Here is a 25,016-nt window from a genome sequence, read left to right as displayed (position 1 = left end):
AAATTATTGACTGTACGACTGAGTAAACATGCATGCCATGGTGGAGCTATATTAGTGCTCAAAAATGATGAACTGTGGTGGTGAGTAATCGCTGAGGGTGAATTTCCTCTTTTATGGTAGCAGGATGCTACAGAAGTGATAAATAATAGAGCAAAAGTTTTGCTAAACTTTGTGATATATTCCATATATCAGTTGACCTGGAAGAAAACTAAATATTTGAATATTTTAGTAGTATACACATTTTTGCATTTACATGGTTATCTGTTTCGAATATAATTATAAATTCTGCAGAGCTGCCAAAAGCTGTGATCATGATATGCAACCTCCTTGAACTGGAAAAGTTTTCCAAAGCAGGACCAGATATGATTGTCCAAATTTTCTCTTCTCCTCACATCTGCTCTTTCAGTTGTGACAGAGATAAGAAAGTTAGTGCAAGGGGAAAAAACGAGATTATGCAGTCAAAATCTTGATGGGTGTCCAGGGCTGAACCATGGAAGAACTGATATACAGTGGCAGTTGGTGTGAATTTCCTTTGTATGAGCTAAATAAAACAACAAGAGCTGCTTGTGCACAGAGTTGCTCATGCATTTTGCTTCACTAAGCATGTTTATTTGTTAATGAAACTAAATGAACTGATACTCTATAATGGAGGCTGTGTGGATTATATCTAGCCCATTATTACTGTGGAAGAGATCCGGAACCAAGGCTGGTTGGAACATTTACCTTAACTAAATTGACAGAGAGCACTATAAGAAGAAAACTTAGAGGCAGGTCAGATGAACTAATTTCTTCTAAGACAGAGTCTAAAGCTGAACTTTACAATATATAAGCCGGGGAGAGCGCTCTCATTCTGTCTTTCAGACAACAGAGGGTCATAGCTTGCTCACTTTCTTAATGGTGCTCGGGCATACTCACACTGCAAATCCAAAAGAGGACCTAGCACATACATAAAGCAGATGAGGCATTATTTGCCTTCCTTGTGCTCAGTGTTGATTTAAATCCACTGTGCTTTCAGGAACAAGAGAAATAAGTGAACGTGACAGGGGAGCGTCATTTGTCTAGAAAATGCAATTAATCGGGTATAACATTTAAAGTGATGTGAAATTATCCAGTGCTGCTCTTTTTTTATTATTATTATTATCCAGCTATACTGCAACTCACGATCACAGCAATGACATATCAAATCTGTCAGCGGCCACTGAGAAGACGTTCAGCATAAGGGTAAATTTTCAGGTCTGATCACACGTGACTCCAGGGGAAATAAATCGCTTGTCCCCTTTAATTTCAATTTCCGTGCGTGATATATATTGTGATCACCTGTCAGATGTGGCGCATGCGCGCAAAAGTGGGAGGCGGAGTGGATGCTGATCGCTCTCTATCCGCTGCCCTGTGCTCTCTATCCCCCGGCGATCAGACAGACACGGACAGGGGATATCTCAGGAAGGCTGGGCAGGATGGGGAGACAGATCAGCTGTTGATGAAGGTACTGTTTCTCTTCGGTTTCTCTTGAATTCTGCGCTTCAGTGTTTGACATTGTGACCGTGGAGGGTGAAGGATGCTTGGTTGCATGCAGGATGGGAGGAGGTGAGCGGGGGGCGCAGAGTGGATAACAGATGGTATTTCGGGAAATCACAGGGATGACAGAGCTGTTACTGGGTTTCGTCACAGTTTTACGCTGGTTTACAATAATCTAGAACAGTATACTACACATTAAGTATAAAAAATATTCGTTAAGATACCTGGTCAAGGACACAAGAAAAAGGTGAGAATGTGTTTTCCATTTTTTCGCTCACCCGTGGGCTTGGGCTGTTATCACCTAGTACCCTCTGCGGACTAAGATGTTGTCCGGTTTAGAATGGTTGGTGGTTATGCATGATGCCTTTTCATATCGGTAAAGCGCCGTGGATACGTCAGATCCACCGCGTATAAGTGAACCTGAGCTGCAAGTGAGCATTGCGTAGTAAACGCCGAACGCAGCTGTAATTGCCTATTTAGAAAGATAATTGGTCATCACAGACTTGTATTGCCCTTGATGTTGCTTTTGTCCAAGAAACTATCAGTATTTACTTCCCATGCATTATTTGCTGGGCCGCTACCCGGATGTGCCTGCAGTTTCTCCAGTGAAAGCGCTAGATTTCCTGTGTTTACTCGTCTGTCTGACTGGCTGCTGTAAAACACGTCTTGCGTGACATTTTTCACTCCGTGACAATCGGTGCCATTCGGATAATGAAAATCGAATTCTGTCACCGTGAAAAAAAATGGTGTTCTGGACCCGCGAGTCCACCTTCAATAGTCATTTGAATAGGATTTGTAGTAGCCCGGTCAATTGAGAGCAACATCCCCCTACTGTATTGCACATTAGGCTGTATCGTAGGCTTTAACTGGCTGACAAGGATCTCTCTGATTTGTATAGGCTGCAAGCAGCATAGCGGTTCTGGTCCCGTCCATGGTACTGAAAGCAACAGTCGGTGTGGAGTAAATCAAAGAGAATGAATCTTTAATGGCTTTAATGACAAATAATAATAGTTCTAACCAGAATGGAAATAAATATAATTTATCAAACACTGGTGTGTCTAATACACAGATTCTTACAGAATATTTATATGAAAATTTCTCTATTGAAAACCATGCAGTTAATAGGTTCAGATAAGGATACACTTGTCTAAATCGAGTTAAGTACATATTGTGTAATGCATTGATGGTCTTCAAAGTTGAGTTATTAGATTAAGCCAACTTTATGTTAATGTTGAGTGGATGGGTGAAACTACGTTATCCCTTCTTCTACATACTTGTGGTCCGCAAATGTTACTCTCTTTCATTATCCCTCCCTTGTTTCTGTCGCCTCACACATCCTCTCTTTGTCTGTCATGTATGTAGGAAGTCTGACGTAGATGCTGAGCCAGAGGAGAGCCCAGGGAGCAGCAGCAGTAGCAGCAGCAGCAGGAGTGGGGCTGTAGATGCCCTCTCCACCGGTCCAGCCCCCCCTCAGGCATCTGTGGGAGAGCCGGGTCAAAGTGGAGACAGTTCCTGCTCTGACTCTGACAGTCCTGTAGATTCCAGCTCCTGCAAGGAGGAAGAGGGGGAGGACGAGGAAGACCCAACAATGTTCTCCTCCAAATTCCTTAGTGGGGCAAACCCCCTCAATGCCGTGTCCTCTGCTGTAAATAAGTTTGGTTTGTTTGGAGATGATGGTGAGGGGGATAAAAAATCACCTCCCCAGCAGGGGCAAAAGCAATCTGGAGAACAGAAGCCAACAGCAGGCCCTGGAAAAGACCATCAACAGCAACCGCATCCCCATAAACCAGGCCAATCTCCCCCTATGCAAAAGACCCAACAACCTCCCAAGCAAGGTTCACCACAGCTACATGGAAATGGACAAACTGGCCCCCCAAACAAACCTGCTGGGCAACAAACAACTTCAAAGACAGGGGCTCAACCTGAAGTCCAGCCTAAAGGAGAACCCCCCAAAAACCAACCTATACAGCAAAGTTCTCCTAAACCTGGAGCTCAACAACAGACAAGGATGCAGCAACAAAACCCCACTAAGACTGGTGCACAAGGGTCAACAAAGGTTGGGTCTGAGGTTGGAAAACAACAGCAGACATCACCAAAAATTGGGCAGCAACAGCATGACTCGTCTAAGGCAGGACCAGAGCAGAAAGGCATCAGGGCCACATCCCAACAGCAGTCCTCTGATAAGCAAGGGAGTAAGGGACCTGGTCCAACTGGCATGACACAAGCAGGGTCTTCATCACCTGGAACAGCCAAAGCAAGATCTCAGTCAACAGCAGTAGCAAAGCTTTGCCCAGTGTGTAAAACAACACAACTTACAAAAGAACCAGCTAACCATAAAACCTGTACACAGTGTAAAATGGATGTGTGCAGCTTGTGTGGCTTCAGCCCTCCAGACTCTAATGTAAGTAGTGGTTTAATTTAGTCTTTATGTGATCTATTTTATGCTTTCTCGTAACTTTGCTTCAATGCAAATGTTCTTTTATTTGATACTACAAATTTTAAGCAGTTTTCTTTGGTTGGATACTTTTGCTATACACTACACTTACAGAATTAATACATATGTAATTAAAAATATTAATGCAGTGTAGTTTTAATTGATATCATGAGACAATGAGGGCAAATGGCCAGGAGTTGAATGGTTATTCATTTGCATCTATCAATGCATCTTAAAAGTTCAGAATATCATAAAAAATGCATTTTGTCATTTAATTAAAAAAGGTAATATTTAATGCACATTTAAATATTTCAAGCCTTTTTGTTTTCATTTTGACAATCACAGCTCATAGCTCACAAAAATACAAAAATCAGTGTCTCACATTATTCAAATATTTCAGTTTGAGATTAAAACTTCTACTCAAACAGTATAAATACCGTGTATGCCTCAGTCTAATTCAGTGCACGCAACCTCAGTCACGGGGAAGACTGCTGACTTGACTGCTGTTCAGGTGGTGATCTTCGGCACCCTCTACAAGGAGAGTAAGCCACAGAAGATCATTGCTGAAACGGCTGCCTGTTTGCAGAGTGCTGTATCATAGAATATTCATGGAAATTTGACTGGAAGGAAAAAGTGTGGTAGGAAGAGGTGCACAAGCAACATGTATAAGTGCAGCCTTGAGAGGACTGTTAAGACCAATCGATTGAAGAACTCCGAAGAGCTTTGCATAGAATGAAGTAACATGTTAGTACAATACTGTGAACAAATCTTGAGCCACCCCTCATTTCTTTATATTTTGCTACGAAAATGTGAGATATGTTCAGCTGTTTACTGAAGCTGGTGCAAAACTACATGGAAATGCAATGTAGAATGCAAAAATAGTGTTTGTATAATTCTGACAAGCATGGAAGTCGGTCTTTGGTATGACCACCTTTATTCACCAACACAGCTTGAAATCTATTAGGCAGGTTTTCTTGTAATTTCTTTAAGTAGTCTTCAGCAATAGTTTTCCAGTCTTTCTGAAGGACGTTCAGCCTCTTCTTTGGATGTTGGTTGCCTTTTATTCCATTTTATCCCAAGATGATCACACACTGTTTCAGTAATGTTAAATGCTAGATTCTCAAGTGACCAATCTATGACTAACAGTCTTCCACTGTGTTTTTCTATCCAGGTATGCTTTAGGCAGTATATTTGAGATCATTTTCATGCTGAAAATGAAGCTGTTGCCAATCAGCCATTTTCGAGTTGGTATTGCTTGGTGGAAAATCTGATGGTAGATTTCTATGTGCCAGAGGCTGAAATGCAGCCCCAAAACATGACAGAGTGTCCAGCGTGTTCTACAGATACCTGTAGACACAGTACTCACTGTTGTACTTCTCTTCTGACATCCTTTGTATGTACTGATGATGATTTGAACTAAAATTTGGTTTTGCCACTGATTTTCTGGAGTAGTTTGGCATACTTCCCTGTTTTCCTTCCTTAAGATTAACTCATTTACAGCCACCCTTCTACTGAGACCATTTCAAGATTCACTGAATAGTACATGGATCAACTTAAGGACCAGTGTCGGGTGTTTTCTTGATTTTTTTTCCTATTTCTCAAGAACATGACTGTCAGATACTACTCATATCTTATTGATGGTCTAAGGAGCTTGGAAAGAAAAGCGTCTTGAATTCTTTAAGTTGCTTGAAAACGTTTCACCTCTCATCTGAGAAGCTTCTTCAGTTCTAAGGTCAAAGGATGGAGAGTCCCAGATTTAAGCCCTATGGGGGTCCCCCAAGAGGGACAATGGACCCCCTAATGATCCTCTACCTAATCACCAAGGTGTGAAAATGGGTGTAGGCCACAATCAGCCAACCATCTGTCTTCTCTGTCCAAAATGTGAACATTGGTGTCCTCGATGGAGTGACCTTTGTACTTTAGATGCAGATGGACCGCCGAGTCTTGTCCCGTCGAGGTGGCTCTTCTATGTTGTGCCATGCGTTTATGAAGTGGCTGTTTGCTCTCTCCAATGTAGAGGTCTGAGCATTTCCTGCTCCACTGTACAGCAGTGTTCCTCGCTACACTGTACAGCACTGTTGCTGTACAGTGTAGCAAGGAACAGTCTACATTAAACAACCATGACCTGGATGACTGAGAACCTTCACAGACATCCTATTGATGGTTTTCTTTAGTCCTGACACATTTTCTTTTTTCTCCACTTGTCAAATTTCTGCAAAATTTTAAGTAAACTCTGTACAACATGTTAAGAAATGCAGAGTTTTCAGCTAGTAGCTCTTTGGGAATCTATATCTATAACAATTTATAACTTTAGCAATTTATAACTATAGCTAGTTATAAATAAAGTATCTAAAACTTGTATTAACTATTTTATGCCTTTGAAACTGTGTTATTTTTGGACATTTCATTGATTTAATTTCAGAAGAAATTATATAATTTTGCGATGTGCTGCTGGTAACAAACGTGCCTAAATATATAATTTAAAATTGGTTCTTGGCTAACTTGTCTGTTATGTGTATGTATATGACACTAGTTCATTCATTGAGTTAGGTGCCTTTTTATGCTTGATTGAGTCATAGGCCAGTGTTAAGTGGCTTAACAAACAAGCAAAAGCATTCCATTCATAATTGCTAGGTACAAGGACTGTATTGAAAATGGGAAAATTTAGTCAATATCTAATATCCAAAGAAAATCCTTGAAAGACCTTCACAAAGCTTGAGGAACTCTTGCTCTACTACTTTAAAATTACAAGAAGGAAATAAAATAAAGAGAAATGAGGGCTCGCTCTAGAGTTTTGCACAGCACTTAACTTCAAGAACCACTACACACAAACAGCTTCAGGAAAGGGTCTACAACTATCTAATTTCTATTATCAATCATACCAAACAATCAATACCCAGAGACAATGTCAGAATCGTCTTATCTTGGCTAAGGAGAAAGATATTTCCATTTTCAGCAGGATTTAGCTCATGCACACAGTGCCAAAACTACTAACAAATAATTCGCTGACTATCTTGTCACTGTGCTTGATTGGTCAGCCACCTCACCTGACCTGAACCTCATTAAAAATCTGTAGGGTATTGTCAAGAGGAAGATGAGAAACACCTGACCTGAGAATGTATACAAGATGAAGGTTGCTGTTAAAGCAACTTGATCTTCAAGAACACCTTAGCAAGCTGGTCTGCTGTATGTCACAACACAGCATAATAATAATAATAATAATAATAATAATAATAATAATAATAATAATAATAATACATTTTATTTGAGGGCGCCTTTCAAAAACCCAAGATCACCTTACAAAAGAACAAAATTAATAAAAGAAGAAATAGTCATAAAATAAGTTAAAATTGCAACAGACAACAGATAAAATCAGCACTAAAGCGAATAAGCCAGTTTGAACAGATGTGTTTTGAGCTGTGACTTAAATGTGGGAAGAGAGTTTATATTTCTTATAGCTGGAGGAAGAGAGTTCCAGAGTCGAGGAGCAGAGCGACTGAAGGCTCTTTTCCCCATAGTGGTAAGACGTGTGGACGGAACAGTAAGATGAATAGCAGATGAGGACCGGAGAGGGCGGGAAACAGTGGTGATATGGAGCAGGTCACACAAATAGGAAGGAGCAGATTTATGGATACATTTGAACGTGAGAAGTAAGATTTTAAAGTTTATCCTGGCTTCTATGGGCAACCAGTGAAGCTGCTGAAGAACTGGCCTAATATGAGCTCTTGAAGGAGTACGCGTTATGACCCGAGCTGTGGAATTTTGAAGAAGTTGGAGTTTATGAAGGGACCTTTTAGGGAGACCAAATAAGAGGGAATTGCAGTAATCAATGCGGGACGTAATAAGACTATGGACAAGGATGGCAGCAGCATGGGGAGTAAGGAAGGGGCGTAAGTGGAAATATGCAGACCAGGTTATGTAATTACGGTGGGACTGGAATGAAAGAGTATTATCAAGTATGACACCCAAACTCTTAACTTGAGGGGAGGAAAGGGTGGGAGAACTTTCAATGTTAATGGAAAAACTGTGGCATTTGGATAAGATAGAGGCTGTACCAACAAGTAAAACGTCTGTTTTATTACTGTTTAGTTTAAGAAAATTGGAGGAGAACCAGGATCTAATCTCAATAAGACAGTTTGAGAGGGAGGTAGGTGGGAGGGATGAATTGGGTTTAGAAGAAATATAGAGCTGGGTGTCATCGGCATAACAGTGAAAATTTATATGATATTTTCGGAATATATGACCAAGAGGGAGCATGTAAATAATGAATAAAAGAGGCCCTAATACTGAACTCTGGGGCACACCAGCAGAAACAGGATGGAGACTTGAAGAATGGGATTTAAATTGGATAAACTGAGTGCTGTCTGAGAGATAGGAGGTGAACCAGGCAAGGGCCGTATGACTAATGCCAATGGATGCTAGCCGGTTCAGGAGGATATTGTGAGAAATGGTATCAAACGCCGCACTAAGATCAAGAAGGATGAGGATGGATAGGAGACCAGAATCAGCTGCCATCAGAAGGTCATTGATAATCCTTAACAAAGCAGTTTCTGTGCTATGATTGGGGCGGAAACCAGATTGAAATTGTTCATAGAGATTATGGTTATTGAGGTGTAAGTGAAGCTGGGAGGCAACAATTTTTTCAAGAATTTTTGAAATAAAGGGGAGATTTGATATAGGGCGAAGATTATCAAAGTTATGGGGGTCTGCACCAGGCTTTTTGAGAGTTGGAATAACAGAAGCCTTTTTCAGAGATGAAGGAACGATTCCAGTGTTAAGGGAGGAATGTATAATACTGGTTATGAGAGGAGCTAATGAGGGAAGACAGGCTTTAACTAACACAGTGGGAAGAGGGTCAAGGTGACAGGTGGATGATTTAGATTTTATAATAAGATTAGATACATCAGTTATGGGGGGAAGAGGAAAGCTTGAAAAAAAGTGAGGGGAAACAGGAAGTCTACTTCAGAGTTGGAAGCTCCTGCAGAGTTAAGTTGACGGTGGATATCTGAGATTTTACGGGTGAAAAAAGACATAAGAGAATTACAAAAGTCAGCAGAATACATATGGGAGGGGAATATGTCTGGAGGTTTTGTAATTTTACTGAACAATGAAAAGAGAGACCTTGAGCTACCTTCATTAGAACTGATTAAACCAGAGTAGTATGCGGATTTGGCTGAAGCAGTGCAGTCTTTATAGAACAAAACATAAACATTATACATTTCTTTATGTAGTCCATTTTGATCCAATAGTATGTTTTCAAGGAGCTCCAATCAAGTATTGAGTGTATAAATGAACATATTTTTCAGAGGTTTGGTATTTTGTGTTGTAAATCCTTTTTTGATTGATATTCTTATAATCTGAGATAGAGATTTCTGATTTTCCTGAGATATAAGCTATAATCAAAATTGCTATCTTTTATCTAACAATTAAAGCAACAAAGACTTGAAATATTTCACTTAATGTGTTTTAGCACATTAGCACATACTTTGAACAAAGTACATTGTTCAAAGTACTTTGCAATGTCTTTTCACATTCACACACAAGGGGTTTTACAATTTTGGGTTCAGTGTCTTACCAAAGGACACTGAACCCTTACCGTGCTAGTAGTGGGCAAGCTACTTGGCGACCCCAAAGTTCTTACAAGATGAAATATTGTACTATCGCAAGTATTGTACATTTTATGTCATGTATTTGAAAACTGCTGTTAGATTGTGTTTAATTAGTATTGAATTAACACGGGTTTAGCATTGGTAGAGCTAAATCAATCTGGTACCATTATTGAATCACTAGTTTTTACAATTTTTTATTTTCAAAAGTTTCAAAACTCAGTTGTGATGTCCCTTGAATAATTTGGGGAAATATACTTTTTTCTTCTTTCACCTTATTACATTATGTGCATCTATGTGCACATATCTTTTAATAAATTTATTTGTCTTTGTTTTTTTGTACAGGCACATGAGTGGCTTTGTCTTACCTGCCAAATACAGAGAGCTCAAGGATCTTCTGAACTGCCAGGACCTCCCATGAAAAACCCCACACCTAACAAAATGTCTGGTCCCCAAAAACAGACACCATCAGCTGCTGAGCCTGTCAAAAAGGAAATATCAGCACCAGGTTCACCGCAGAAAATCCAGTCTAAATCAACAAAAGTGCCAGAAAAGGCAGAAGCTGCTAAAGGACCGGAGGCTCAAAAAAAAGGCAGTCCAGCACCTGTTCAGAAAATGACACCTGAGGCCCAGAGAGCATCAGGATCTCCTAAGCCACACCAAACTAATCAGACTGAACGCAAGCAAAGCAGTGCCACCTCAGCACCCCAGCAGCAGTCAGGAGGTTTATTTGGCTTTGGAGGTACTAAAACTGAAACTGCAAAGACAGAAGATTCAGTGACTGGAAAGATGTTTGGCTTTGGTTCGTCTATTTTTAGTTCTGCATCTAATTTGATAGCTTCTGCTGTTCAAGATGAGGCTAAAACAACTCCACCGGTTTCTCCTAAAATGCAATCTTCCAAGGAGACCAAACCGCCTTCTATCCAAAAGTCAGAGCAAGACAAGAAACAAGAACAACCTCAACAAGCAAAGGTTCATCCAGCTGGACAGGCAAAAGCAGAAAAATCCCTGCCAGTCACTCCAAAGACAGCAGCAACTTCCCACACTGCTCCGACTTCAAGCCAATCCACTTGTCCTCTCTGTAAAATAGTGCTTAACATGGGCTCGAAGGATCCTCCCAACTACAACACATGCACTGAATGCAAAACCGTTGTCTGCAATCAATGCGGTTTTAACCCCATGCCAAACGTTAATGAGGTAAGAGGTGCAGTTTACTGAACTAACTTAGGAAAATTAAAATAAAATGTATATCTTTATAATTTTGGAGTTTTAAAGGGTCAGTACATTTGTTTGCTGTAATATTTTACAGATTTCTCAGAAGTGTCTTTTACTTGGACTTCTGAGGCATGCTTAAGAATTAAGCTTGTTGAAGCTGTTAAGATCCTTTTTTATGTTATTTCATAGATTGGAGAGCTATTATCAAAGAACCATTACATGTTAGATGATATACAAAATTTTGTTACATTTGAGCGTTTTTCACAAAGTTTTATGAACACAGAAGTTACCCGAGAAAGCTATTTTGTTTTTGTTTGTTTTTGTTTTCATGTGCAGTCCTGTTGAACGTCTGATACTTTGACTAAGAGTCACACTGAGAATGCTATTTGTCATATCCTTTAATCATGCTGAGCAGGGGAAGGCTCACACTCCTGCAAACAGCTGTCTTTTCCATTAGACCTAGATCTCTTTTCAAGTAAAAGGGAGTGGCATTTTATTTCTTTCAATAATGTTACCACTCTTATATGGTTATATAACAGAAACAAGAAATAAAAATGCTCAGTAATGCTTGAACAGTGTTGTTGCTTTTTCACATTCATACTGTGCAAGTTCCTGTTCTTGGATTTTGGACAAAGACATTTACTTTTAAAGGTGTTTTCAAAATACATCACTGCTCAAAGTAAAGCCTTTGAGGGTAAATGACAAAGTACCTACTGTGTTGTGATACTGCCTTAAACTAAAATAATACTATCATTATTGCTCTCAGCTTTTTAATTTGTAAGTTAAACAAATAGTTATTGGCGATTAATCCTTCTTTAAGCTTTTGTTTTGCTGCACTATTTTTAGTTGGAAAACCAAATTTATTTGGATACAGTTAAAATACATTACATTGTCTCATGTAAATATTTGGTGCTACAAATAGCACCATAAAGTACTATCCCAATCTTAAGCTGATTTTTGGACCACCACAGTTCTTGCTTACTGTAGTTATAACATTTTTTGCGCATTTGTATTTCTATGGTTCTTTTCTCTTTTTGTGGGGTTTTTTCCATAAGACTGTTTTTGTGTTTTTAGGATTAATACATTTATAATGTATTTTATGCTGTTCTTTTAAGGGGAAGGAGTGGCTATGTCTAAACTGCCAGGTGAAACGGGCTGCTGGAGGAATTGAACCTCAAATTGATGCATCTTTGGGAAAATCTTTCAAAAAGACTACTCCCACACAGCCTACACCACAGAAGACTAATGCACCAGGCTCTCCCCAGAGAAAAGTACCAACATCAGCACCACAGCCAGCAAAGACTAAAGAACCAGACAGTCAAAAGGCAGTCAGCCCAGCTCCTGGTCAGACAGCATCTCAGGAGAACAAGAAGACACAACCGCAGCAGACGAATCAAACTGTAGGAAAGCAGGAAAGCACCACTAAAGCTGCACAGCAAGAGTCCGGAGGCCTCTTTGGTTTTGGTGGTGCTAAAACTCAGCCTGATGCTACAAAGCCTGCAGATTCAGTGACAGGGAAAATGTTTGGTTTTGGTTCCTCCATTTTCAACTCTGCATCTACTTTGATTACCACAGCTGTTCAAGATGAACCTAAAAGTACACCACCTGTTTCTCCCAAGATGTCTGCTGCAAAGGATTCTAAACCCCCCACTTCTAAATCTCCTCTTCCAGTCAAGAAGCTGGAAGAGGCCAAAAAAACAGAGGAACTACAGAAAGCCAAGGGCTCACCACCAGTACAGCCAAAAGCAGACAAGCCATCATCAGAGCAACCAAAGAAAGCATCAGCTCCACCAGTTGTTTCCAAGGCAGGCCAGTCTACCTGCCCTCTCTGTAAACTGGAACTTAATGTGGGCTCTAAAGATCCTCCCAACTATAATACTTGTACTGAGTGCAAAAACACTGTCTGCAACCAGTGTGGATTTAATCCTATGCCAAATGTTAAGGAGGTAAGTTAAGAAGAATTATGTAGAATATAACAATTTATTTGAACAATAACTGTGACATTATGTCTTTTTTATTGTTGTCACTTTAAAATGTCTTAACATTAAAATGTATTCCGCAGCACGACTGATTGAATTTTTAAATATTGTTGCTCCATTGTAGGTGAAGGAGTGGCTATGTCTCAACTGTCAGATGCAGAGAGCACTGGGAGCATCAGAACCTCCAGGAACTCCCATGATGAAAATACAGGCTTCACCGAGTAAAGTCACTGCACAAGACAGTGCCCTAAAAAAGGAAACTCCCCCAGTGGATAAACTTCAAAAGAAAGAGAATGTGACATCTGCTGAATCTAAATTAAAGGAGCCCTCTCCATCAAGCTCACCTCAGCGGAAAGTGCAAAAGCCAGGAGAACAGCTGGCAAAGACTGAAGATGTGAAAGGATCTGAAAGTCATAGGCAGGCCAGTCCAGCTTCTGGTCAGAAAAATGCACAGCAAAGCTTGAAGACAGGTCCTCAGAAACCAACAGATCAGATAAATCAACCAGGATCTAAAAGGGGTAGTATAGCATCGACACAAGGGGAATCTGGATCGTTCTTTGGCTTTGGCAGTTCTACAACTCAACCTGATTCTGCAAAGACCCCTGAATCACTAGGTGGAAAAATGTTTGGCTTTGGTAGCTCCATCTTCAGTTCTGCATCGACTTTAATAAACTCAGCTGTCCAAGATGAATCCAAAAAGACACCACCAGTGTCTCCTAAGATGTCTTCTGCACGTGACTCCAAGTCTCCCACTGTCAAGAAACCGGTACAGGAGAAAACATCAGAGCAACCACAAAAAGACAAAGGTTCACCATCAGTACAGACAAAAGCAGGCAAACCTCCTGAAGAGCCATCCAAGACAGCACCTGCATTGCCTGTCGTTTCTAAGACAGGCCAGTCAACTTGTCCTATCTGTAAACTGGAACTCAATATGGGTTCTAAAGACCCTCCCAACTACAACACCTGTACTGAGTGCAAAAACACTGTCTGTAACCAATGTGGATTTGATCCTATGCCAAATGTTAAGGAGGTAAGAAAATGACTTGAATAATCACCTATACATATTACATATATAAATGTTTGTCAATGAACTTATTACAGTCTTTTAATAGTAAAATATTCTATTGCATTAAAATTACCCTGACTATATTTTAATTAATTTTTCCTTGCTTTAATATAGGGGAAGGTGTGGTTATGTCTCAACTGTCAGATGAAAAAACCAGCAGAGCAACCAGAAAAGCCACTGCAGAGCCAAAAGACAGGACCTCAAAAACCACCTGAACAGAGAAATCCAACTGAAATCAAAAAGAGTAGTATTACATCCACTACACAAGAGGAGGCTGGAGCTTTCTTTGGATTTGGCCGTTCCACACCTCCCTCAGATTCTACAAAGCCTGGTGAATCACGGGGTGGAAAAATGTTTGGCTTTGGTACCTCCATCTTCAGTTCGGCTTCGACTTTAATAAACTCAGCTGTCCAAGATGAATCCAAAAAGACACCACCAGTTTCTCCTAAGCTTCCTGTCTCAAAGGCGAGTGAATCACCATTTGTTCAGAAGCAGGAGCAGGAGAAGAAGGCTGTGCAAGTTCAAGAAGCCAAGACCTCTCCCCTGATACAAGCCAAAGTAGAGAAAGAGCCAGCTTCACCAGCTCTTCCAAAGGCAGGCCAATCTACCTGTCCACTCTGTAAGATGAAACTCAACTTTGGCTCAAAGGAACCGCCAAACTACAGCAAATGCACTGAATGCAAGAACACTGTGTGTAACCAGTGTGGATTCAATCCAATGCCAAATGTGTCAGAGGTAGGAGAAGCAATAATTACTCATTTTACTTTAATAAAACTTCAATAAAATGCACAGCATAAATTACATATATAGACCTGTAATTGAATTGTTATTACAACATTAATTTAGATGTTAATATTATTTTAAATGTTTCATATTTTAATAAAATATACTTTGTTTTTGCAGGTAAAGGAATGGTTATGTCTGAACTGTCAGATGCAGAGAGCTCTTAGTGCAGCTGAACCCACAGGGCCTCCTGTGAAACACCTCCATGGAGATAAAAAAATTTCTCCATCTGCTGTACATCAGAAAGCAATAGTTACTGATCAAGTGGAAACTAAAAAGGAAATAAAATCAGATGCAGCTCCTAAGATGGAGACTCCAGGGGCTTACATACTTCAAAAGAAGGACACAGCCACACTAGGCTCTCCTCAGAAGACACGGTCCACAGCAGTAGCACCTTCATCTGAGGAGGCTAAAGGACCCCAAAGTGAAGGACATCCTAGCCCAACTCCTGGTGAGAAAAAGCCTCTTGATATTTCAGTTGCATCAGGCCCTGAGAAACCAACTGACCAGGGAAGTCAACCGGGATTAAAACAGAGTAAGGTCACCACAGTCACAAAAGAGGAGTCTGGAAACCCACTAGGTTTGGGTGGTAAAATCGTAACTGATACTTCAAAAACAACAGAATCCATCAGTGGAAAGATGTTTGGCTTTGGATCTTCCATTTTCAGCTCAGCATCCACTTTGATATCATCTGCAGTTCAAGACGAATCACGGGCCACGCCACCAAGCTCTCGAAAAATGTCTGCGCCAGCACAAGTCTCGCCGAAGATGTCTGCTGCAACCAAGAGTTCTCCAAAAAGTACACCAACAGTTTCTCCCAAGATGTCACCGGCAAGGGAGCCCAAAACTCTTCCTCAGAAGCCAGAACAAAAGAAGAAACCAGAAGAATCCCACCAAAGCAAAGATGATAAAGCTCTGCCACAAGTAGCAAAAGTGTCTCATATGGCTCCTAATGCAGGCCAGACAACCTGTCCACTGTGTAAGGCTGAGCTTAACATAGGCTCCAAGGACCCACCTAACTATAACACCTGCACTGAGTGCAAGAACATTGTCTGCAACCAATGTGGATTTAATCCCATGCCAGTAGGAGAGGTAAGTACATGAATACAAGATTTAAAAAATATTGTCTGTTTTCCACATTGCCTGTAGTGTCAAAACAATCAAATACCACCATGCTGGCAGCAGTTATAGTCTCAGGCATGTTTTTGTGGCCATCTGTGTGCATGTCTGTGCATCTCAGACTTGAAAACATCTCAAACACACCATGTGATTTTTTAAATTAAATTTAGCCAAACACTGTAGTGTACTCAGAATTTAGTTATCAAAAGTCAATGCCACTGTGAGCTGAAAATATGCCTTTTGTCATAATTAATAAATCAGATGATAATTCTTATAAAATTTAATATAAATGGCTAATAGGATTAAAAGATATAGTGATGATGTCTTATAAAGAGAAGTTAAAACATTTTTCAAGCCATTATCCAATGCTCTATCTCAGGAGCAGAGGTAATATAATAATCCTATTTCACTTTGGGCCAGATACTGTGTAGGTGACTTTAATCTTTGGTACCGGCCTTTTGAATTCAATCATTAAAAGTTGCTTTTTAAAGTAATTTATTTGTAGATGTGTCATCTGTGGTATTAAACTATATTTAAGTAGAGATTTGATGAATTTGTTTTGATGCATAATGTATACATTTGATGATATAATCTGTAGTTATAAAGCATCATTTAACCAAGTGTCTATTATATTTTAGGTAAAAGAGTGGCTGTGTCTTAATTGTCAGATGAAAAGAGCAGTAGGAGCTTCTGAGCTTACTGGACCTCCATCACTAAAGTCACAAATGTCACCCAATAAAGTTTCTTTACCTGCTACAGTCCAGTCGAAGGAATCTTCCAAACTGACTACTCCTCAAACAAAGGACAGTCCAGACACAGCTGTACAAAAGCAAACCTCAGAAGCAGTCTTCCCACAAAGAAAACAATCAACAGCATCTGTGAAACAGGCTAGCCCAGCACCTGAACGTAAAACATCGGAAGAAAAAGCGAAAACAGCTCCTGAAAAAGTCCCAGATCAGGCAACCCAACCTGGTCGTAAGCAAACTAATGCCACAGCAGCAACACAACAAGAGTCAGGAGGCTTCTTTGGCTTTGCTGGTCCTAAGCCTCAACCTGAAGCTGCAAAGTCTGCAGAGTCAGTGAGTGGAAAAATGTTAGGCTTTAGTTCTTCAATCTTCAGTTCTGCATCTACTTTGATAACCTCAGCAGTTCGGGACCAGCCAAAAACTACTCCACCAGTTTCACCTAAGATGTCTCCTGCAAGGGAAACCAAATCTTCCACTGTAAAGAAACCAGAACAGGAGACGAAATCTGATCAACCAGAGCAGATAAAGGGTCCACCATCAATCCAGTCAAAAGCAGAAGAGATGAAGCCCCCTGCTTCCCAGAAGCTGGAGCAGCAGAAGTTAACTGAGCCATCCCTGCAGACCAAAACACCAGCATCAAGACAGGTGCCATTAGAATCTCCAAAGGCAGCAGCTTCCCAAGCAGCTGTCAAACCAGATCAGTCTACCTGCCCACTCTGTAAGGTCAAACTTAACACTGGTTCCAAGGATCTGCCCAACTACAATACCTGCACTGAATGCAAAAACACTGTGTGCAACCAGTGTGGATTTAACCCTATGCCAGACGGAACTGGGGTAAGACTAAGAAGAAAACAAAACATGTTATTATTGACACTTTGTATTTAACTAATATCATCAGACTTATACTTTTGAAATGTCTCTTGTTGACCTAGATTTCAGGATTTCAAGGAATATTCATCCAGGATTTAGGAATGTTAAATAATGAAAAAATACTACGTATTACTAGATGTATTACAGCATTGGAAAAGTAAACTAAAATAAAAATAACTAGTTTAATAAGCAATCAGTATTTGTAAATAGATCACCTAACAGTATGTGTGTGTGTGTGTGTGTATAACTTTTAATTTTATTTAATTTTTCTTTCAGGCAAAGGAGTGGTTATGTCTTACCTGCCAGATGCAGCGGGCTCTAGGAGTAACAGAGCCTCCATCAGTAATTTCAGTGAATGCTCAGACACCTGCAAAACCCCAAAAGAAAGATGTCACCAGCCCAGCTGAACCTGAAAAGAAGGTGTATTCAGCACAGCAGTCACCTCAGAGGAAACTATCCGTAACGGCACAGCCTGCTACATCTGAGACTAATGTCAAGCCAGAGGTTCACAAACAGGCCAGCCCGGTTTCTTCTCAGAAAATACAACAGAAGCCCCAGAAAACATCAGCTCCTAACAAATCACCAGACCAAATCAGGCAGCCTGAACGTAAGCTGAGTAATGCCACTCCACCACCACGAAAAGAATCGGGAGGCTTCCTTGGATTTGGCAGTGGTAAATCTCAACCTGATGCTGAAAAGCAGGCAGAGTCTGTGACAGGGGAAAATGTTTGGCTTTGGTTCTTCTATTTTCAGTTCTGCATCCACTTTGATTACCTCAGCTGTTCAGGACCAGCCTAAGACTCCACCAGTTTCTCCCAAGTTATCCCCTGCAAAAGAGATCAAATCCCCTGCTACCCAGGAGAAAACCAAGGCTGAACAACCCCAGCTGATCCAGACACCACCATTAGTCTCAGCCAAAGTTGACAAGGCTCCATCAGAACCTCCAAAAACAGGCGAAGCCTCCCAAACCACCGTCAAACAAGGCCCGTCCACCTGTCCACTTTGTAAGGCTGGGCTCAACATAGGGTCTAAGGATCTGCCTAACTACAATGTCTGTACTGAATGCAAGAAAACTGTCTGTAACCAGTGTGGATTTAACCCAACACCAAATGAAACGGAGGTAAATAAACCAAAAATGTAGTTATTAAAATGTATGTTATGTATAATATATACGTTATGTTTTCTTAACTGTGGTGATTTATGCTTTTATTTTAAAAATTTAGTTGTTAAAGACACACTTACTCAAAATAATATGCTTTTCCTTGTAGATGAAGGAGTGGTTGTGTCTGACTTGCCAGATGCAACGAGCCCTCACAGCAGCTGAATCAGTACAGCCTCCACTGATGAAACCTCAGGCATCACCCAGCAAAGCATCCGCACCTGCCGCTGAGCAAAAAGATGTCTCTGAGACTAAAACGAAAGATATTATTCCCACACAGAAAACAGACGTATTAGAGAAAAAGCAGAAAGAAAGTCCAAAACCAGAGGCACCAGCAGAGAAAATGGATATCGTACATCGAACTCCAGATATCGTTCTGCCTGCAAAAGACACCACAGCTACTGTTTCAGCTGAAGCAAAAGAGGAGAAAGTTAGTTCACTGCCTGCCAAGGATGTTCAAGCCATCACTGCACCTCCAAGTGAAGAAAGACAACTGCCTTCCCAAGGTGCACCTGTTACCACTAATGCTGAAACTTCAGCTATGAAGAAAAGTGATCTCACACCAAGTTTTCCTCTACCTAAAGAAGATTCAGAAAAGGAAAAGGATAAAGTTGAAACACTTCAGAAAACAGCTGAACAACTGATTATATCCTCTGATCAAATACAGGAAAAACAACCATTAAGCAAAGAATCACACCAAGTTGTTGCTCAGAAACCACAACTGGAAAAGAAGCAACCTCAGCCAGTCAAGGCTCCTCTATCAGAGCAGACAACAGTGGATAAAACACCAATAGAGTCTGAAAAACCAGAAGCTGCTCCCAAAGGGGCTGACTCTACTTGTCCACTCTGTAAAGCAGAACTCAACATGGACTCCAAAAATGTTCCAAACTACAACACCTGCACTGACTGCAAGACCACTGTGTGCAACAAGTGTGGATTTAGTCCTATGCCAAATGTAACAGAGGTAATTAAATGTTTTATCAGTGTAGAATGCCTATTTAGACATAGTTCTAGTATTGGTTTGAATTTGCTTGTGTGAGAGAGAGATTGACAGAGCTCATGTGTGTTTTTCATACAGGTAAAGGAATGGCTATGTCTCAACTGCCAGATGCAGAGAGCACTTGGAGCCTCTGAACCTCCAGGCCTACCAATGATAAAACCACAACCTTCACCAAGCAAAGAGGTCCCTGCCAGCACACAGAAGACAGACATCTTGACAGCTTCTAAGAAAGAGGTTTCTAAGCCAGATGTACCCAAAGGTGACCTTGTTAGCATTCCTGCAGCCAAAGAAACTGTCTCCCCTGTCAATATTGACCTAACTAAGGAGGTTGCTCCAAAAGCTGCTTCATTGCCTGACAAAATGATTTCATCCACTATCATAAAGACGGATGTTTCGCAAAAGCCTTCTGCAGAGACTCCCAAGGGACAGCCAGACACACCCCAGCAACAAACTCCAAAAATTCAGCCTGCCACTCCCCCTGATTCAAAGACAGAAAAGGCACCCCCTCAACAGGCTCCAAAAGCTGCATCTTCTTTAGCTAAGTCTGCTCTTCCATCAGACCAAGAAGCAAGAAAGGCACCCCTTCAACAGCCTCCAAAAGCCGCGACCCCTCCAGCTAAATCTGCTCCATCACCTGTTCAGCCTGCAAAACAGGAATCAGGAGGCTTTTTTGGTTTTGGCAGTCCTAAAACACAGCCTGCTGCTGCAAAATCTGCTGAGTCAGTGACAGGAAAGATGTTTGGCTTTGGCTCATCGTTCTTAAGCTCTGCATCCAATTTAATAACATCAGCTGTTCAAGATGAGCCTAAAACTACACCACCAACGCCACGTAAAATGTCCACCACAGCCAGTGTCACTCCTAAAACTACACCACCAACGCCACGTAAAATGTCCACCACAGCCAGTGTCACTCCTAAAACTACACCACCAACGCCACGTAAAATGTCCACCACAGCCAGTGTCACTCCTAAAACTACACCACCAACGCCACGTAAAATGTCCACCACAGCCAGTGTCACTCCTAAAACTACACCACCAGCCTCTCCTAAAACATTACCTGCAAAGGACACCAAACCACCGCCTGTCCAGAAAACAGAGGAGAAGAAACCAGAGAAACCACAGCAGGATAAGACTCCTTCAACAGTTCAAGCCAAAGTGGACAAAGTTCCATCAGAGCCCCCTAAGGTGCCAGTAGACACCCAAGGTGCTTTAAAAGCAGATCAGTCTGTCTGCCCACTCTGTAAGGTGAAACTTACAGTGGGCCCCACAGATCCTCCTAACTACAACACTTGCACAGAATGCAAGACAACTGTCTGCAATCAGTGTGGCTTTAATCCAGTACCAGATGATTTAAAGGTATGCAACTTTCTGTTTATTGTTGCCCTTTTTGTAGTTTTCATATTTTTGTCACTCAATTATTGTGGGTCCTACTAAATCAAGTATTACTTGATTTACAAAACAATCCAGCCATAACAGCTTTATGAATATTTAACTGATGTTAATCTGAATTTAATCTAAATCTAAAGACTTAATCTAAATTATTGGTAATAAATTGCCTGAATTGGCTTAATTTTTGCCATTTATCTCCAGTAAAATGCACAAATTATAGGAAGAATTTGAACACCAAATTTGAGAAATAATTTGTTAAAATATAGATGTTTTATTTTTCAAGTGACATCGAAAACATGTTGCATACCCCAATTTGAGACTGTAACTTTTGAAACTTACATTTGGAGAAGAATTATCAGATTGAGTTGATAAAAGCTACGCTACTCTGAGTCAAAAATATAAAAAAAAAGTAACAAAGCTGGGCATTATAGAAAAGCTTTTAAAACAATACAGGAGCTCTCACAGTTCCTATTGTTTGAAAAAAAAGTTCGCCTCTGATTTTTTTTTTATAATTATGCCTTATTAAAATTGCATTAAAAGAAAATAAAAACTACATTACACTGGTAAAACAGTTTGAGAAATTAAACACATTTTATTTTTCAATGATCATGATTTGTTTGTATGAATGAATCCCCTTTGAATATATGCACGTTACATTAGTAACCTTGATATCATTGGATATTCTTTGTGCTTTAAAATCATTGCACCTTCATCTGATTTCAGAACACTGTTATTGTTTTTTCATTTATTGGACAGTGATTTATGCTTTCCATTACACTTGTTCCAGGTAAAGGAATGGCTTTGTTTAAACTGCCAGATGCAGAGAGCCCTTGGAGTATCTGAAGCCATTGAACCTACTGTGGTGAAACCCCAGCCCATGCCAAGCAAGGTTTCTACACCTCCTCGCTCTGAACAGAAGGACACACCGACATTAGTCCAGAAGGAGAAAGCTGCAGAGTATGCAGATGTCCAAAAAGAGGCTACTCAAATAGTTCAACCCAAAAAAGAAATTCTCAAAGGTGAGGCTCCAGTGCCAACTGCAGTCCAAAGGATGGACAAAGCACAGCAAGATTCTAAGGAAAAGGCACAAGGACATGCTCAGGATGTGGCCAGCCAGCCAAAGCTTGTGGAAAAACCCCCACAAGGACAGATTTCACAACCTACAAAGCCAGAAGTAAAGTCAGGTTTCGCAAAACAAGAAGCTGGCAAACTACCACAACAGCCATCAAAGCCATTGACCCAATCTCCCAAGCCTGCCCCACCACCAGCTCAACCAGCGAAAAAGGAGTCTGGTGGTTTCTTTGGCTTTGGTGCCCCTAAACCTACTGTTCCAAAGCCTGCTGAGTCAGTGACTGGGAAGATGTTTGGTTTTGGTTCATCAATTTTAAGTTCTGCATCTACATTGATAACCTCGGCAGTTCAGGATGAACCTAAAGTTACACCACCTACTCCACGGAAGATGTCCACTACAACAAGTGTCAGCCCTAAACCTACACCTCCGGTTTCTCCTAAGATGCCCCCAGTAAAGGATAGTAAACCACCGGCAACACAGACACCAGATCCACTTCAACAGGCTAAGGCTACACCATTAGCACAGGACAAAGTGCTTCAGGTTGCTCCTAAAGAAAGTCTGTCTACCTGTCTGCTCTGTAAGGTCAAACTCAATGTGGGAACGAAGGAGCCACCCAATTACAACACCTGTACTGAATGCAAGAACATTGTCTGCAATCTTTGTGGATTTAACCCCATGCCTCATACAGCAGTGGTAAGTACAAAAATACTCTTGAATACACATATTAATGTTTCAGTTACAATTTACAGAAAAAAGGGAGTTTTTTCATCAGCTGATATGCCTTGTGTTCAACTGGCAGGAGTGATCCTTATCATGATCATGTCTTTTTGCATTAATGTGACAAAAGCACCTTATTTTAATATTCAGTGTTTCCATTGGGGAGCCAAACATGAGTAAGAGCACCACAGAGTGATAGTGAAGTGGCCATGTTGCTCCATTTGCACACTTTTCAACAGAATTTATTTCAGTGGCTTCTTATTTTATATAAAACAAATTGTTCCAGTACAAAAGTTTTGGTCAGGCACATTGTTGGCTTTCATGTAAAAGTTGCATAAAATCTAATATAAGAACACTCATGTTTTGGCAATGCATCTGAGACATGTTAATGAGCATGTTAATGACTTTACAAGTGTTTGGTAGTCCTAATGCTGCGATTTATCAGTACAGTAAGTTTGTATCCTTACTACACTTTCTGTTTATGTGGTGTTTCTTGTGCTATTAAATATTGGTTTGGGGTGTTCAGGCTGCACCAACATATTTTAGCACATTTTTACTCTGAGGAATATTCCTTTCTGTTGCAAAGGGTGGAAAAACATAGACTGACTGTCATAAAGCTTTATATTCCTTCTGAAAATAGAGCACACCCGAGGCAGCATTTTGCTCTGTTGTTTGAGTTTCTTGACAAAGAAAATAAAATACAAGTGGAGTAGAATATTAGATGAAGGTGCCACAGCAGCTAGAATCTGATGAGAACTTCAATTTATATGTATTTTCAGACTTTGATTTTGAAGAGCTGTCTGTGTCCATTCAGTTTATTATGTCTTAGTGTTTGGAATAATTACCATGTAAAACAAAGCATACCAAAACTACACTCTCTCTAACTGCTGTGGTTCTCTCTCCACGGAAGATGCCAGGGTTATTACATAACTGCTCATGAGGAGAGTGCTTCAGCTGGCCAGGAGCACTGAAAATGTATTAAAGTGATTGACGGTTGTGCAACCGCATTAGCGAGATGGGATCTACTGCCATAGGAGACCCGGGTCCAGGGAATCTCCATCCCCCATAAGAGATTTGAGATGGCAAAGCCCTGTGATATGCCAATAAGTAGAGTTGAAACAGATTAAGTCCAGCAAAACAGTGCAGTACATTAGAAGAGCAGACATTTCTTATCAGGCCATCTGCTCTCACACGCAGCAGTGGCTCCATGTAATTCAACAATTTCCTCTTCGTTTTGGTGACATGAATATACACGTGTACCTGCTTTGTGACTTACCCACGCACATACAACGTGTAGCTGAATGAAATGTGCAGTGCTGTCTACTCTTTCTTAGTGAAATCCTAGACTTTACTATAATTAAGTGAACAAATACCACAACGCTTTTTTTAATCTCCTGAGATGTGGATTTAAGAGTTGATGCTGTAATTTGTTCTGGCACACTCAGACCTGAATCTTTTTTTCTTTCATTTTCCCAGTGACAGATAACCTAGAATGACATGTGCCATTTATGCAATTGACACTTGTCACTTTTTTCGTTGACACAACAAAATGGTAATAACCTGGAGCTTGAATTTGGATTGTGTTCTGGGGGCTGGGGGGATGTGAGTCAGAGTTTGCTGCTTTGGGTGTACAATGCACATGTTTTTTTTTCCAAATATGTGATGAAAACAGAAAAAGCTTCAGTATGACTGGATAGGACGATAGGATGCCATATTTGCTGCTGTCCTATGACCTGCTTTGTCCAAAATGGGTGTGTTCACCAGTTTACTATCTGGGTTTTTTTAGCCCCCTTTTAAAATATCAAAAAGTAATGTTTGAAAGAAGAGGAGGCAAAGTGAGTGCCATCAGCAAGTCTATTCATTTTTTTCCGTTTGCCTGTTCTGCTTCAGCTGATGCCATCAAAAGCCTGGGAGTGACTGTTGTCTGACAAGTAGGGCACACGTGTGTTGTGCTTTGCTAGCTAAAGCTTAGAGTGTGACAGCTGTGACAGTATGAATGATGATTCCTCTATTTTCTGTGTTACCACTGGTTTAAAATAGAATATTTGTTCAGCTTTACCAGTACAAAAGCCCCACATTATTACTGTCCATTTAAATTGGTTTACTATGAGATCCAGTAGTTGCCTCAAGGTAAGACAGTACTGTCAAGGTACAGAGGAGTACCTTGACATTGCTATGTTAAGTTGCTACATTTCAGCTAATAGGAAGAAAAAAAAAAATCATTCTAGAAAGAGCTGTGTGATATATAGCTATTTTTGCATGATTTCACAATTTTATGGTGTTAAAAAGTAATCAGTCAGCAGGCTAATTAATGTTTTTTAAATTATTATTTTTTGCGGGGTAGTT

The 25,016-nt window shown here is 40.5% G+C and overlaps 1 protein-coding gene across 1 annotated transcript in view; it reads left to right on the top strand.

Annotated features, from left to right (window-relative positions):
• Nucleotides 1–1,330: 1,330 nt before the first annotated feature.
• pclob (piccolo presynaptic cytomatrix protein b) overlaps nucleotides 1,331–25,016 on the top strand; it is a 61,528-nt gene continuing 37,842 nt past the window's right edge. Inside the window, 13 exon segments of the mRNA XM_040025552.1 lie at nucleotides 1,331–1,483; nucleotides 2,878–3,916; nucleotides 9,901–10,752; nucleotides 11,886–12,716; nucleotides 12,874–13,779; nucleotides 13,930–14,550; nucleotides 14,719–15,690; nucleotides 16,356–17,297; nucleotides 17,610–18,065; nucleotides 18,067–18,453; nucleotides 18,602–19,456; nucleotides 19,571–20,848; nucleotides 21,669–22,646. Of these exon segments, the coding sequence (XP_039881486.1) occupies nucleotides 3,104–3,916; nucleotides 9,901–10,752; nucleotides 11,886–12,716; nucleotides 12,874–13,779; nucleotides 13,930–14,550; nucleotides 14,719–15,690; nucleotides 16,356–17,297; nucleotides 17,610–18,065; nucleotides 18,067–18,453; nucleotides 18,602–19,456; nucleotides 19,571–20,848; nucleotides 21,669–22,646 (9,891 nt within the window). The 5' untranslated portion in view covers nucleotides 1,331–1,483; nucleotides 2,878–3,103.

The sequence above is a fragment of the Simochromis diagramma genome, unplaced genomic scaffold (assembly GCF_900408965.1).
Source record: "Simochromis diagramma unplaced genomic scaffold, fSimDia1.1 OVJJ01000293.1, whole genome shotgun sequence".
Lineage (NCBI taxonomy): Eukaryota > Metazoa > Chordata > Actinopteri > Cichliformes > Cichlidae > Simochromis > Simochromis diagramma.
Note: the sequence above shows the minus strand (reverse complement) of the source record. Positions and strands in the feature narration are given on the sequence as shown.